Consider the following 14,525-nt stretch of genomic DNA (forward strand, 5'->3'; position numbering starts at 1 on the left):
ACCGAATCCTGGAGTCGGTGCATCCCTATTTAAAACTGAACCAGAAAATATTGAGGCTTAATAAATGGACCCTTAGTGCCTGGGCACACATGCCGTTTTACCACGCGGAAAAGTGGTGCGGATTTTAAAAATGCTGATCACTGTGTAAATACGATAAGGGTTTCAAGCTTCGGCAATGGCACACTAGGTTAGCGTATTAACGTGGCGGTCGACTTTTTTAAAAAGTGTGCCAAATTTCCGCACCGAAAAATGCGTGTGTCCAGGTCCTTAATGTTATCTATTCAACACTGATGTTTGTGACTCTATGCCTTCAACTGTTTGTTATACAGGCTGTGACATTTTTGTAATATTTTGATTAAAGTGAAAAGTACAGTATATGTTTATAGTGATGCTGCTGGTATACTTAAAGACTAAGTAAACTTTTAAAATAAGTGAATGTAAAATTGATGAGGGGGCTAATCTAATTATTTTTTCAATATACATTCATTATTTATTTTTTTCTCATTCCAAGATATTATGGGATACATGTACTGTTAATGTGAATGAATTTTGTTACAACAGCGCCACCTGCTGGTCAGTTTCCCACCAGTCTGACCAGCAAGTAGTCAAGGAAGTTGTCAGGAGAAAGAAAGAGGCTGATGTTCTTCTGCTTAGGAATAAAATTGGAAACCTTTCTCACATCTTTCCTATGCAGAAGAACATCAGCCTCTTTCTTTCTCCTGACAACTACTTTTGTATTATTCTTTTCAACATTGCTTTTGCTTCTCTTTCGACAATAAATATAATGCAACATGGAATTACTCAACTTTCCCTTTTACATAGAGATGCTGCTCTGAGTTGAATTCCAAGAATCTTGCACCCTCAGCTGATTATCCTCACCCAAGCATTATCAATGCCTACCCAGAATGCCGCATGGAGGGGCTCAGTGAATTTGGCAGAGAAGGTGTATAAGTGTCTGATTGGCTCACTCAGCTCATAAAAGGACAACAGACCAATTTCATAGTCCAGGGAGATCCTAATGATCCCACAGGAAGGAACATAAGATAAATCAGTAACTTCACTATTATGTCTCACTGAATAACTATTGTTCCATACACATAAACCCCAGGACTTGTCATTAAACCCAATCCAGGACTGATTTCCATGCCTTTCTATACTGGAATAGGCCACCCCTACTGCCCACTCTCTGCTGCCCTCAAGATCCCAGTAACATCGGCCTGAAGAAAAGCTCCTGCAGCTCAAAGCCTGAGATTTCCAAAATCTTTCTGATGTTCTTGGCCAATACAACTTGGCTTTTGAAAAAGATGCAATTTTCAGATCTGGTGATATAAATATATCATTGGCCGCTGTGCTTATATCTAGTATCAGACCCGTAGCCTCCTGCCCATAGAGCCACCATTCCTTTATTCCAGTGACTATAAGAGATAACCCCGAGAGTAATGTGTCTGAGATCATTTCCACATCTAGATGTCTCTCTGGGGTCTCATAATCTCCAAATTCAGCCCCAAAAAAATCATCTCCATGTGATTCCGGTTCCTGTAGGACAGTGAGTGGATCTGCCATGTTGCACAACTTCTCAATGTGATGGATCTTCCTGGACAGCTCATCCTTCTTTATCTCCAGCTGTTGGATTTGTTCGGAAACTCGGGGTAAAATGTTTTCTGTTTGCCTGGAGATGTCCCTCAGGAGTCGCTTCTCTAGGGCTTCCAGCTGTTCCCTGATGTCTCTAAACAGGGCAGTGACTCTCTCTGTCTCACCAGCTGCTTTTTCTGCCACTTCTCTCCCGAGCTCCTTCAGCCTCAGAGTCCGTATCTCAGTCTCTTTCATCGACAGGGACAATTTAAGAAGAATACTACTTAATTTTTCCTTCTTTTTCCTAGAGGCCTCATTGACCGTCTCCACCTTGTGTTCCCTGTGCTCTTCACTCTGTCGGCCAGATGCACAGATATAGGCACCATCTTCAGTGCAGTAATATGTCAGCAGTTCCATGTGTAAGGAGCATTTTCTGTGGCCCAAGGAAGCTCTGGGGTCAGCTAAGACATGTTCCTCTGACTTGTTGTGCTCCCGCACATGATAATCACACAGAGAAGTCTCACAGTAGAGACAGGATTTAGCAGCAGGTACAGAGGAGTCACAGTAAGAGCAGAAGATCCCAGAACATTCCTGCTCTGGGTTAGTCGGACGGAATCGCTCTGCTATGTTGTGCAACCTCAGGTTCCGGTTCAGTTCAGGGTGTCTCTTGTATGTCTGTCGGCATTCTGGGCAGGAAGAATCTTCCTCTATCCCCTTCTGCCAGTTCCATGTTTTCTCAATACACGCCCGGCAGTAGCTATGGCCGCAAGGCAGGGTAACAGGGTCGGTATAGATCTCGCAGCAGGCTCCGCAGGTTAGCTCTGCCCTAAGACTATCACTTGACATTGCTTGAACAATGAACTAAAGTTTAGAGGAGACTCGTGATGTTGAACTCCTGCGTTGTGCTGCTGTAGGCTTCATAGGAAATCATGATAAAAATAATGGGTTGGGTTTCATCATTCATCACTGAACAAAAGTCTCTGTTTGCAGAGCTCTACGTCAACACTGCACATCAGCTTAACCCCTTCACTCTTAGGTACTTAACTTAAGAACAGGTTATATATATTTAAAAAAAAAATGTTAGTCGCATAAAAAAACCACCAAGACAAATGAAACTTTAAAAATGCAAAATCTTTTTTAAGAAATAACTCTGCTTGCGCTCCTCTTCAGAAAGCAATCGGGTGATCCATTGTGCAGCGCTTGATTTCTCCTCCCTGCCTTCCTTATAGCAGATATACTGTAGGCCAGGGAGGAGAAATCAAGCGCCGCACAATGGATACCTCCCTACTGTCCCGTTTTCAGAGGGACAGTCCCTATTTTGACAGCTCAACCCGCAGTCCCTCATTTGTACTGGAAAAGTCGCGATTTTGGCTGCACTGAACAGGCAGAAAAAGAAACAATGTTTCTAACTTAATTGTCTTTCGGCAGAGAGCCCAGAACAGCCACAGTTGCAGACAAGATACTTTTGTAACCATTTTGAGATAAGCATAATAAGTAATTGTAATAACATAAGATAACAGGTCCCTTGGGAGAAATAAGACTCACAGAAAAAAAAACCACAGAAATATGTTCAAACTTTATAACCTGCCAAATTTTGTATAATGAACATGGTAATTAGGGGGTTTGGCCACAAAGATGGGCGTGGTTAAAAAAAAATCCTTGGTGCTCTGCGCACCGACTTTTTTGTCCCTCTTTTTATTTCCAAAATGTTGGGAGGTATGTCATTGCTGTGTCGCCTTTTCTGAAGAGGAGCGAAAGCAGAGTTTAGGTAAGTTATTTCTTAATAAGTTTAATTTGTCTTGGTGTTTTTTTTCTATGTATACTAATGAATTTTTTTTTTGATGTTACTGGTCCTTTAATCTGCTAGAGACAGTGGTGGGTTAATGACCTGTGGCCCCTAGGCTACATGCACACAGGGCCCCCTTCTAGCTTAATGTTACTGTTTCTACTTCCAGCAGGTGGACTCGACCGGACCCAGCATCACAAATAAAAAGAAATATTAAAAGAAAATAGAAAAAATAATTGAAAAAGGTTTGATGGGCTCCTGATCAGACTGGGCTATATAGACTATGGACTAGGGGAGCCTGTGTATGAATCTGCTCCTGGCTAGACAATACTGTATAATGCACAATTTCTTGGGAACGGGAACTGCAGCTGTTTCATAAAACAATACAAGTATCGAGGATGTATGAGCTACAGTCCTGCTCAGAAGCAATTTATAAGACCCAAACCTGACCTGACCTGCAAGCCACAGCCAGCGACCCACATATTTATCCACTACTGGACCCCCATTCACTGCCTCTCATGAATACAGTGCTGCCCAATGCAGCCAGTGATGTGTCCATGGGGTTGAGTCTCTGAGTTTGAGCAACAACAGAGAAGCAGCAGTAATTTCTCTACTTTCAGGAGAAGGTGATGGATGCTCTTTGCACAGTGACCTGAACATAGGAACAAAGCCCCGGGGGAGACAATGTGTCTGAGATCATTTCCACATCTAAATGTCTCTCTGGGGTCTCATAATCTCCAAATTCAGCTCCAAAAATTCATCTCCATGTGATTCTGGTTCCGGTAGTGAGTGGATCTGCCATGTTGCACAACTTCTCAATGTGATGGATCAATCCCAACAGGATTTTCCTGCTCTGGGCCATAGATGTGGAACTCTTCCAGCTACTGGGCATACTGGGCTCTATGCTGGTTTCTGATTACAGGGGGTTAGGAGAGAATTTGGTGGTGGGGCTCTTATGTGTTTCCACAATAATTCCTCTCCCTGTATCTCTTCTGTTCCAGCATAAACTATACTCCCAGTCTGGAGCACCACAGATCTCCCCACCCAAGTAAAAGCTGAGCCAACACTCTGCTCCTATACGACAGCTCACACAGCCTTAAAACACTGCAGGAGAAGAGAAGCCCAACCTTCCCTTATATCTCCCCCAAACCTAAATCCAAGGAAGAGAAGCACATAAATGACTCATAATGAAACTAACTTCCCATTTGATCTGGACACCAAGTAAGGACAGCCCAATAGAAAGCACCCACAGATCACCCTATTCTGTTTTACCCTACTCAGAAGCACAAATCACATGGTAATGCTATTTATTTTGGGTTAGGGAATTTTGTTTTGTTCTGCACAGAAGCAAAAATCAGTTTCATGTGTTCCTGGTTTTTTATAGAGTGCTTTTCTTACAGGTCTTATCGTGAGTTAACCCCCCACTCTGTATACTGAATACCTTCACATTCTAAGCTGCACCCAGTTTTTTGCAGAAGACGTATAGGAAATTATAAAAAAAAAAAAGCAAAATTCAGGTGCAGTATTTTTCATTGAAAAAGTAATCAGTACTGAGGTTCAGGGCAAGGCGAGTGGCCAGTTACAAGGGGAAGCAAAAAGCCGCTTCTTGTAACTCAAAAAGATACATTTCTGTTGTAACCCGGAAATTTGGCTCCACTAGTGCAAAATTTTTCGGCAAGTATTCCAGCGAAAATGACGCCCATAGACCCTAATGGGTATCAAAAAATTTTTTTTTTGTTGATCAAATTGCAGTTCGCCAAATTTTCGACATTTGGGGGCTGATTCACTATGGGTGGAATACCGAGGGTTAATTAACCCTCGATATTCGACTAGGAATTAAAATCCATCGACTTCGAATATCGAAGTCGAAGGATTTAGCATAAATACTGCGATCGTACGATCAAAGGATTATTCCTTCGATCGAACGATTAAATCCGTTGAATCGAACGATTCGAAGGATTTTAATCCAACGATCGAAGGAATATCCTTCGATCAAAAAAACTTAGGAAAGCCTATGGGGACCTTCCCCATAGGCTAACATTGAGTTCGGTAGCTTTTAGATGGCGAAGTAGGGGGTCGAAGTTTTTTTTAAAGAGACAGTACTTCGACTATCGAATGGTCGAATAGTCGAACGATTTTTAGTTCGAATCCTTCGATTCGAAGTCGTAGTCGAAGGTCGAAGTAGCCCATTCAATGGTCGAAGTAGCCCAAAAAATACTTCGAAATTCAAAGTTTTCACTCGAATTTAGTGAATCGGCCCCTTGGTGAATTTTCAGTGAAGCACCCCATCACTACATTGCACTAGTGATGCTGCCCCCCTTTGACCAGCTAGAACGCTGATGTGTTAACTTGGGGCAGCAGGGCGGGCAGCCCCAGGATCACCCCCGCTGAGGTGGCTCCATACGCACCATTTATGACCCCCCCGTGCCACTGCTAAAGAATTGGATGTCACATGTCACAACACTGTCTGATTTGCTTTAAAGAGCAACTGCGCAATTGCTGACTCATTAAAAGCAGGGAACCTCAATTTCTCAGTTTAGCACAAGAAATAACAGAAAACATCATAACTGGACCAGAAGAAGGACCCTAGAGGTCCGAAACATGTAGTGCTAAATGCATCTTGAATAAACGTCTTCACTGTCACTAAATTAGCTCTCCAGTGAAATCTTCATTTTCTACAGAAAACATCATATTCAACACAAAGCCCAATTAATTGCACTCTTATTGCACAAACAGATGTACTGCCCTTTAATTATACAATTCCAGTAGCCATACAGTGATTATTAGAGATCCACATGGGAGAGCAGCAATGCGATACATACAGAGTATTTATATATATATAAGTTGTATGATTAACTAAACTCACAGATCAATTGCTGAGTCTTCCCTGTAATAGTGTTTAAGAGAGGAATATCCATCTGTCCTGAGTTTCTCCTGTTTCCTCAGAGGACACTTACCTCGGGGGATCTATCTCAGTCCCTATTACCTGTCTCTGGTTCTCCGGATTCCCTGACTAGGACACAATGACCTTGAGATCTAGGGGTATATTTATCAAAGAGTGAAGTTGCGCCACTAGAGTGAAATTCCGCAGCTCTCAATTCATTTCTATGGGATTTTTAAAGGTGTATTCATCAAAGGGTGAACTTTCACTTTCACCCATTGATAAATCCGCCTTTCAAAATCCCATAGAAATGAATTGGTAGCTGCGGAATTTCACTCTAGTGGCGCAACTTCACTCTTTGATAAATTTACCCCCTAATCTCTTCATTCACTTCTTGGTTGAGCTCAAAGCTGCTCAGTACAGGTAACCCTAAGCCTGACTGGCTCTCCTAGAGACTATTACAAGATCTAGTTACTCCTCACTAGTCCTCACTCAGATGGCTCCACAGATGTCTCTACTTTACTTAGGAGAGTCACTGGGGCTCATTTATAAACACTGGGCAAGTTTGCACTTGGGCAGTAACCCATAGCAACCAATCAGTCACTAGCTCTTTTCAGTCAGCTGCAGGTTGAACACTGAAAGCAATCATCTGATTGGTTGCCATAGGTTATTGCCCAGGAGCAAATTTGCCCATTGTTTATAAATGAGCCCCACTGTCAGAAGCCTCTGAGTCTGGCAAAAAAAAAACCCCATAGAGCCACATATCAGAACACACTGCCATCCAGTGGCAAACGCTGGGATAGCTCTGAGTCATTCTGTGACCCAGGAAATGGGCAATTACTCCCCTGCTTGGATTAAGGGTCCCCTTTGGGCACAATTTTTGAGGGAATGCAAAGTAAATAGAGATGCATTTACCATTTGTATGCACAGATTTAACTCTTTCATTGCTGCCCCGTTTCCTTTAGTCATTAAGTTGTGGGACCCAATGATGTACAGGATGGCCCAATACCAGTGGGTTTCCCAGGGGTTGGACAGGTTCAGACTGACCTTGCTGCACCATTTGTGACCTTACATTGGCGGCTTCTGACTGACAGTTTTATAGACGTGCGCCCGCCCCACCACTTTTGTGACGTCATTGGCAGGGCGGCGTGGGTCTATAAAAGGAGGGGGGAAGCCAGATGTGGGGGTCACAGGTTGGGTGTTTCTTGAGCAGCACTAGTGGGACCCCTTGCATTGACCTGGCCACACCCCTGCCCTTTAGAGGGAATTCCCGCCCTTTTGTGTCAGTCTGAGCCCCAGCCTGGATCTGGCAGTTGACTAGACTTCTCCTTATGGCGCCATAATGACAGTTTCCCAGCATACAGTTAGCGTGCGTGTGTAGGGAAGGTGGTAGTGAAAATGGTGCTGCACTATTGTTCTTATTGTCTCGCCTCTCAGCCACGTTGTTGTTGTTATTGGAGACAATTCGGACTGGAACTTCCACTTTCCTGCTCCTCACGTCGCTTCACATTTAAGGGAACATTTACTTCATGAAAGAGATTTTAAGTGTCTGTGGGAAATTATAGGGGCCACAAATGAGCTTGTACAGGAGCCTCTTTATCAGACATTTCCTAATCTCATGTTACATTCAGTTGCTCAGACAGTATAGATATAGTGTGGTCAATTCATTTACCCACTGAGACCACTCACACCCATTCTCCTCACAGCTGCCTCAGCTCAGGAAGTGACACTTACACAGCCGCCTTTTATAACTTCCTGGGCTCAACCATTCCTGTGAGACTACGGGGGAAGCCACTCTAATGCTCCTTCCTGGGATCAGACCATTCTCCTCACACTCAATTCAGTTATCATTTTAACATTAATATTTTAACATTATTTACTTGGTCTTGCATAGAATGTCGGAGAACATTTACTAAGATTCACAGGTTGAATTCTTTATCTGTTGTAAGATGCCAAAAGCCCGTTAATTGCGCGACTCCTGGGAGGCGACTTCGGCGTTTGATTCCTGCGTTGTGTCCTGAATAAATTGGTTGGTTTCTTGAAGTAACGCGTTGCCTTTTAGAGTTTCTCTAACATACCAGTTTGTGTTTGGAAAAGTAGGTGTTGTTAAATATCTAAGGGGGGTATTTCTTAAAGGGATACTGTCATTGGAAAAAAATTTTTTTTCAAAATGAATCAGTTAATAGTGCTGCTCCAGCAGAATTCTGCACTGAAATCCATTTCTCAAAAGAGCAAACAGATTTTTTTATATTCAATTTTGAAATCTGACATGGGGCTAGACATATAGTCAATTTCCCAGCTGCCCCCCGTCATGTGACTTGTGCTCTGATAAACTTCAATCACTCTTTACTGCTGTACTGCAAGTTGGACTGATATCACCCTCCCCCCAGCAGCCAAACAACAGAACAATGGGAAGGTAACCAGATAGCAGCTCCTTAACACAAGATAACAGCTGCCTGGTAGATCTAAGAACAACACTCAATAGTAAAATCCAGGTCCCACTGAGACACATCCAGTTACATTGAGAAGGAAAAACAACAGCCTGCCAGAAAGCATTTCTCTCCTAAAGTGCAGGCACAAGTCACATGACTGGGGGCAGCTGGGAAATTGACAATATGTCTAGCCCCATGTCAGATTTCAAAATTGCATATAAAAAAATCTGTTTGCTCTTTTGATAAATGGATTTCAGTGCAGAATTCTGCTGGAGCAGCACTATTAACGTATTCATTTTGAAAAAAATGTTTTTTCCCATGACAGTACCCCTTTAAACTCCGAAAGCCAAAACTCAAAAATTTGTGTTTTTTTAGTATAAAATCAGAGTTTTAATGAAAAAGAAAACCCACTAATTTTTCGGGATTTATTATACCCCAAGGATGGGAAAAGTCTGAATCCGAAAATCCGGCATGTCAGACCTGCAGTGGTTGCATATAAGTCAATGGGAGAAGCTCCATAGATTTTTTGATCTGTGCTGGGTTTCGTGCGATAATTTTTAGTGGTTTTGGGCAAAAACCTGAAAAAATGGGAGTTTTCAGGTGGAAAATCCAGAAAATTTTTGACCCCCACTACAACCGCAACCCCCCTTTCCTGAAAAAGAAAACTTGGAAATGGCAATGGGATGTCAGACAAGTCTTTTATTGTTTAGACTCAAAACTCAATAGAAGAGAGGTCTCTAGTCCTGGAGTGACTATGTATGATGTTACTATGCATGGGAATGTATCTGTTGTTGCTATAGCTCTAGTATGTTATGTCTGAACAATAATCATAAGTTTAAACACAGCACAATGAGATCTCTCTAACAATGGAGGTGTCCTGTGTATGTGATCCTGTTACAGAATTGTTACCTAAAGAACCAGTATAGCTTGTATATATATATATATATATATGTATATATGCCTCTAGTGATCTTTACAACAGGAATGTATAGCATTGTACTCACTGGGAAAGCCACAACCTTACAGGTGATAAAAGGGCTGTACATTCCCAGGTAGACTGTCAGGGGCAGAGTTTAATACCCCAGGGGCTGTGGGAGGGTCAATGCAACTGTCAGTTTCAGTGATGGCGACGGCTGGAGTAAGAGATGAGCTGAGCTGCTCCGTGTGCCGGGAGATTTATACAGAGCCTGTAACTCTACCGTGTGGCCATAACTACTGTCTGGTCTGTATTGAGAGAACATGGGACTGGCAGAAGAGTATAGAGGAAGATCCTTCCTGCCCTGAATGTAGACACATATATGGGAAAAGGCCTGAACTGAACAGAAACGTGATTCTATGTAACATAGCAGAACAATTCCATACAACCGACCCAGATCATGGCAGGACTGGGATCTTCTGCACTTACTGTGACTCCTCTGTAGCTGCTGCTAACTCTTGCCTGCACTGTGAGGCTTCTCTGTGTGCTACACGTGTGCAGGAACACAGCAACTCAGCAGAACATGTATTTACTGAACCTACAGCTTTATTTGAGGACACAAAATGTTCTGCACATAAGGAGCTGCTGAGATATCTCTGCACTGAGGATGGCGCCCGTGTCTGTGTGTCCTGCTGTCTGGCTGGGGAGCACCGGGGCCACAAGGTGGAGCTGCTTATGGAGACCCAGGTTTGCAGTAAGAAGTCACTTACTCTTATGCCCTTATTTACCCTCTCAGTTCTTGGACCACTGCATCCCAATTTGCCCTAACTTTGTCCCTTTGTATGTCCAGTTCAGGCCATGTCCATATCCCTGATCAATCCCTAGTCCAATTCCTTGCCCAGATTGTGACCTGCACTTTTGGGCTGAGTTAACCTGCAACTGCTTGAGCCCCTACAGTCTGGTGGGTCTCATCCTGAAAACTCTATCACACCAAACTGCTCCACTAGTTAGTCCTGTGTAACACCTAGATTGTTCTAGTGTAGCTAGCCTATCAATTGCTTCTCCTCATTTACATGGCCCAATTACAGTGTTTAGTAACCTTAGGGCACAAACTCTTCTCGATGTATGATGAGGCCATGCACAACCCAAGCTCCTGATGAGGCCTCCTGCCTCAGGCTATCCAGCAGGATCTACCCCTACCAGTAAGTGAAGTCCAAAGAGACAGAACCATGTGCTCCACTGACTTTTTACAGACCAGGGATCCCAAACTATTTATACCAGCCATGGGCCAATGGGAAGATAAACAGTATCTACCCCAGGGCACATCCTAGTAACCAAGAACTTCATGTAAAATGTGGGAATGGTAACTCCTTACATCCCCTCCATACATACCATTCAAGGAGAACTAAGCCAAGACAGAAAGAATTACACTTTATCAATACTTTATGGATCTATAATGTCCAACAGATGCTTTATAACTAAGCCTTTTCCCTATAATTTGATTACTATTTGAGGTACTGACTTTCTTATAATTCTACAGTCCTACCAATAACTTTACATATGGCATCTACTAGAAACAAAGGTATCGTAAAACATATCCAACAATTCATAAACCCATATCACCATTATGTTTTATTCCCTGTTCCTATTTTTAGTGATGGCGGCTGCTGGGGTGAGATCTGATATAACCTGCTACCTGTGTGAGAAGATCTATACGGACCCTGTAACTCTGCTGTGTGGCCATAACGTTTGCCTCATCTGTATCGAGAAAGCCTGGGATATTACGGGGAACATATTTCTTGATCCACCCTCCTGCCTTGAATGTGAGGAGACATACAGCACAAGGCCTGAGCTGAGAGTAGACAAGACACTGGGGGACATACTGGAGATTTTATTTCCCTCTAACCCAGAGCAGGAGGGTGTTGGGATCCTCTGCACTTACTGTGCCCCCCCCTGTACCCGCTGCTAAATGTTGTCTCCTGTGTGAGGCCTGTCTGTGTGATTATCATGTGCGGATACATAGCAAGTCAACAGAACACATAATGATGGACTCCAGCGTCTTCTTTAATGATACAGTTTGCTCCACTCACCAAAAGCCCCTGGGCTATTACTGCCGGGAGGAGAACGTCCGTATCTGTGTGGGTTGTGTCTCGGAGCACCGGGGGCACCGGATGAAGAAGCTGAAAGAGAAACCTGAACAAATTAAAGAGAAGCTCAGAATTCTACAAGGTAAACTTTTCACTCTTCTTAACATTGAGGTACAAGTTGGGAAATAGACCATTAAATCCACTGTATATACCAGTAGGGCTGAAGGATAAAATAATACAATACTAGTAGAAAAGACTGATGCATAAAGGTTCTGAAGTGCTGGATATAAACAGGGAGCTGCTCAGTCTATAAGGGGAGACATTACAGGGTGACACAGGGGAGAGGAGGTGGGAGTGGGTCAGTCTATAAGGGGAGACATTACAGGGTGACACAGGGGAGAGGAGGTGGGAGTGGGTCTATAAGGGGAGACATTACAGGGTGACACAGGGGAGAGGAGGTGGGAGTGGGTCAGTCTATAAGGGGAGACATTACAGGGTGACACAGGGGAGAGGAGGTGGGAGTGGGTCAGTCTATAAGGGGAGACATTACAGGGTGACACAGGGGAGAGGAGGTGGGAGTGGGTCAGTCTATAAGGGGAGACATTACAGGGTGACACAGGGGAGAGGAGGTGGGAGTGGATCAGAGTATTTCATACAAAAGCCTGTATTCTGCTCACTGACATGTGTTGGTATTCAGGAGTAGGAACCAGCAGTGATAAACAGTGATACTGAGTTATTCTTCTGCCCCATGGGGTATATGATACAAACACAGGATTCCATGGATAGGTTTCAATTCCAGTTTTGTTTTTGTCTCTGCTCAGTGATGCGTTATTCAGGTCTTAGAGACAATCTAACCTGCTCCGTGTGCTGTAAGATTTATACAGAGCCTGTAACTCTGCCGTGTGGCCATAACTTCTGTCTGGTCTGTATTGTGAGAACATGGGAAGAGCAGAGGAACATAGAGGAAGATCCTTCCTGCCCTCTGTGCAGACAGACATACAGGAGAAGTCCAAAACTGAAGAGGAACCAGATGCTGAGTAAAATTGTGCAGAAGTTTATTTTTACTCAGCCGGAACACAGTGGCCCCAGGGACTTCTGCACTTACTGTCTCCACTCAGCTGTCCCCTCAGCTGTACCAGCAACTAAATCCTGCCTGCACTGTGCCACCTCTATGTGTGAGGATCATGTGACACAGCACAGCCAATCACCAGAACATGAATTAACTGAACCCGCCGCAAGATGCTCCGCCCACCAGGAGCTGCTGAGATTTCTCTGCACTGAGGATGGGGCCCCTGTCTGTGTGTCCTGCTGTCTGGCTGGGGAGCACCGGGGCCACAAGGTGGAGCTGCTGAATGAGGCTTCAGAGATAAGAAATATTCAAGGTAAATGAAAAGGAAGAAAACTGTGCATTAGAAAAAAAAACCCTATACTGCTTATGGGCTGATGGGGGAGGGTGATATCACTCCAACTTGCAGTACAGCAGTAAAGAGAGACTGAAGTTTATCAGAGCACAAGTCACATAACTGGAGGCACCTTGGAAATTGACAATATGTCTAGCCCCATGTCAGATTTCAAAATTGAATATAAAAAAATCTGTTTGCTCTTTTGAGAAATGGATTTCAGTGCAGAATTCTGCTGGAGCAGCACTATTAACTGATGTGTTTGGAAAAAACGTGTTTTCCCATAACGGTATCCCTTAAAGCAGCCTACAGTTGTTAGTACCCTATGGCAATTTAAGAGAATTACAATGTCCTGTGATTTATTTTTGTTTTTTATTCCAGTGGAAGTGGGTGCAGGACTGAGAGACAAACTGAGCTGCTCCGTGTGCTGTAAGATTTATACAGAGCCTGTAACTCTGCCGTGTGGCCATAACTTCTGTCTGGTCTGTATTGAGAGAACATGGGAAGAGCATAAGAACATGGGGGAATATCCTTTCTGCCCTGAATGTGGAGTGAGATGTATGAGAGAGAAGGAACTGAGAAAGAATAACACATTGTGTAACATAGTGCCATTACTTGTGCCTCCCCCTGAGCACGACCCCTTCTGTGTACCCAAGCACAGCAAGTCAGCAGAACATGTCTCATCTGAACCCAGCGCTTCCCCCGGCCTCACACACTGCTCCGCACACAGGGAACTGCCCCGCTATCTCTGCACTGAGGATGGGGCCCCTGTCTGTCTGTCCTGCTGTCTGGCTGGGGACCACCGGGGACACAAGGTGCAAATGTTCCATGAGGAGCAGTAGTAGCTAAGAAAAGATTTTGGTAAAAAAAAGGTGACCATTCACACACAGATTTGATTCACATCTAAAGTTCATAACTCTGCCCTACATCTCAGAACTCACCCCAGATACTCACCAACCACTAGGGTTGCACCCCTTCTCTGGAATTTTCTCCCACGTTCAACCAGTCGCTCTGCCTTTAAAGGACAAGGAAAGTTCAACTAAAAAAGTAGGTAGAAATGTTGTACATGATGTTTTGTGCTTCTGTACCAGCCCAAGGCAACCACAGCCCTTTAGCAGTAAAGATCTGTGTCTCCAAAGATGCCCCAGTAGCTCCCCATCTTCTTTTCTGCCGATTCACTGCACATGCTCTGTGCTGCTGTCACTTACTGAGCTTAGGGAGCCACTCACAATATACAGTACACATAGAATAGAAATGTCACAATATAAGGCTGATTAGTAATTAATACACATAATTACTACATGGCAGCACAGAAACCAGTGCAATTAGCATCAGAATTGAATAATCAGCAAACCTGTAGCATCAGCTTATATTACAGCCAGGGAAGCTCATTTTCTGCTGCTGGATAATTAGTGACGAGCCCTAAGCTTAGCTTCTCAACAGCCAATCAG

The 14,525-nt window shown here is 43.7% G+C and overlaps 3 protein-coding genes across 4 annotated transcripts; 2 read left to right on the forward strand and 1 right to left on the reverse strand.

Annotated features, from left to right (window-relative positions):
* Positions 1-693: 693 nt before the first annotated feature.
* Positions 694-2,557, reverse strand: LOC108700415 (E3 ubiquitin-protein ligase TRIM7). Its single transcript, XM_018233579.2, has one exon. It carries the CDS (start codon positions 2,416-2,418, stop codon positions 862-864), a length of 1,557 nt encoding a protein of 518 aa, XP_018089068.1. The 5' UTR covers positions 2,419-2,557; the 3' UTR covers positions 694-861.
* Positions 2,558-9,734: 7,177 nt separating this feature from the next.
* Positions 9,735-10,661, forward strand: LOC121397600 (E3 ubiquitin/ISG15 ligase TRIM25-like). Its single transcript, XM_041574581.1, has one exon. It carries the CDS (start codon positions 9,774-9,776, stop codon positions 10,413-10,415), a length of 642 nt encoding a protein of 213 aa, XP_041430515.1. The 5' UTR covers positions 9,735-9,773; the 3' UTR covers positions 10,416-10,661.
* Positions 10,662-12,296: 1,635 nt separating this feature from the next.
* Positions 12,297-14,161, forward strand: LOC108700418 (E3 ubiquitin/ISG15 ligase TRIM25). Of its 2 annotated transcripts, none has more exons than XM_018233582.2 (2): positions 12,297-13,056; positions 13,456-14,161. In XM_018233582.2, the coding sequence occupies exons 1-2, from the start codon at positions 12,423-12,425 to the stop codon at positions 13,914-13,916; spliced, it is 1,095 nt and encodes a 364-aa protein (XP_018089071.2). In that variant the 5' UTR covers positions 12,297-12,422; the 3' UTR covers positions 13,917-14,161. The 2 variants fall into 2 exon arrangements, with proteins under 2 accessions (XP_018089071.2, XP_018089072.2); XM_018233583.2 differs by having other exon boundaries at positions 13,480-14,161.
* The last annotated feature ends 364 nt before the right edge of the window (positions 14,162-14,525 follow it).

Source organism: Xenopus laevis, chromosome 8S, assembly GCF_017654675.1.
Source record: "Xenopus laevis strain J_2021 chromosome 8S, Xenopus_laevis_v10.1, whole genome shotgun sequence".
In the NCBI taxonomy this organism is placed as follows: Eukaryota; Metazoa; Chordata; class Amphibia; order Anura; family Pipidae; genus Xenopus; species Xenopus laevis.

Coding starts and splice junctions, on each gene's coding strand:
- LOC121397600 (XM_041574581.1), top strand. CDS start 9,774: ATGCAACTGTCAGTTTCAGTGATGGCGACGGCTGGAGTAAGAGATGAG.
- LOC108700418 (XM_018233582.2), top strand. CDS start 12,423: ATGGGGTATATGATACAAACACAGGATTCCATGGATAGGTTTCAATTC. Junction 13,057..13,455: donor AGAGATAAGAAATATTCAAG/GTAAATGAAAAG, acceptor TTTTTATTCCAG/TGGAAGTGGGTGCAGGACTG.
- LOC108700415 (XM_018233579.2), bottom strand. CDS start 2,418: ATGTCAAGTGATAGTCTTAGGGCAGAGCTAACCTGCGGAGCCTGCTGC.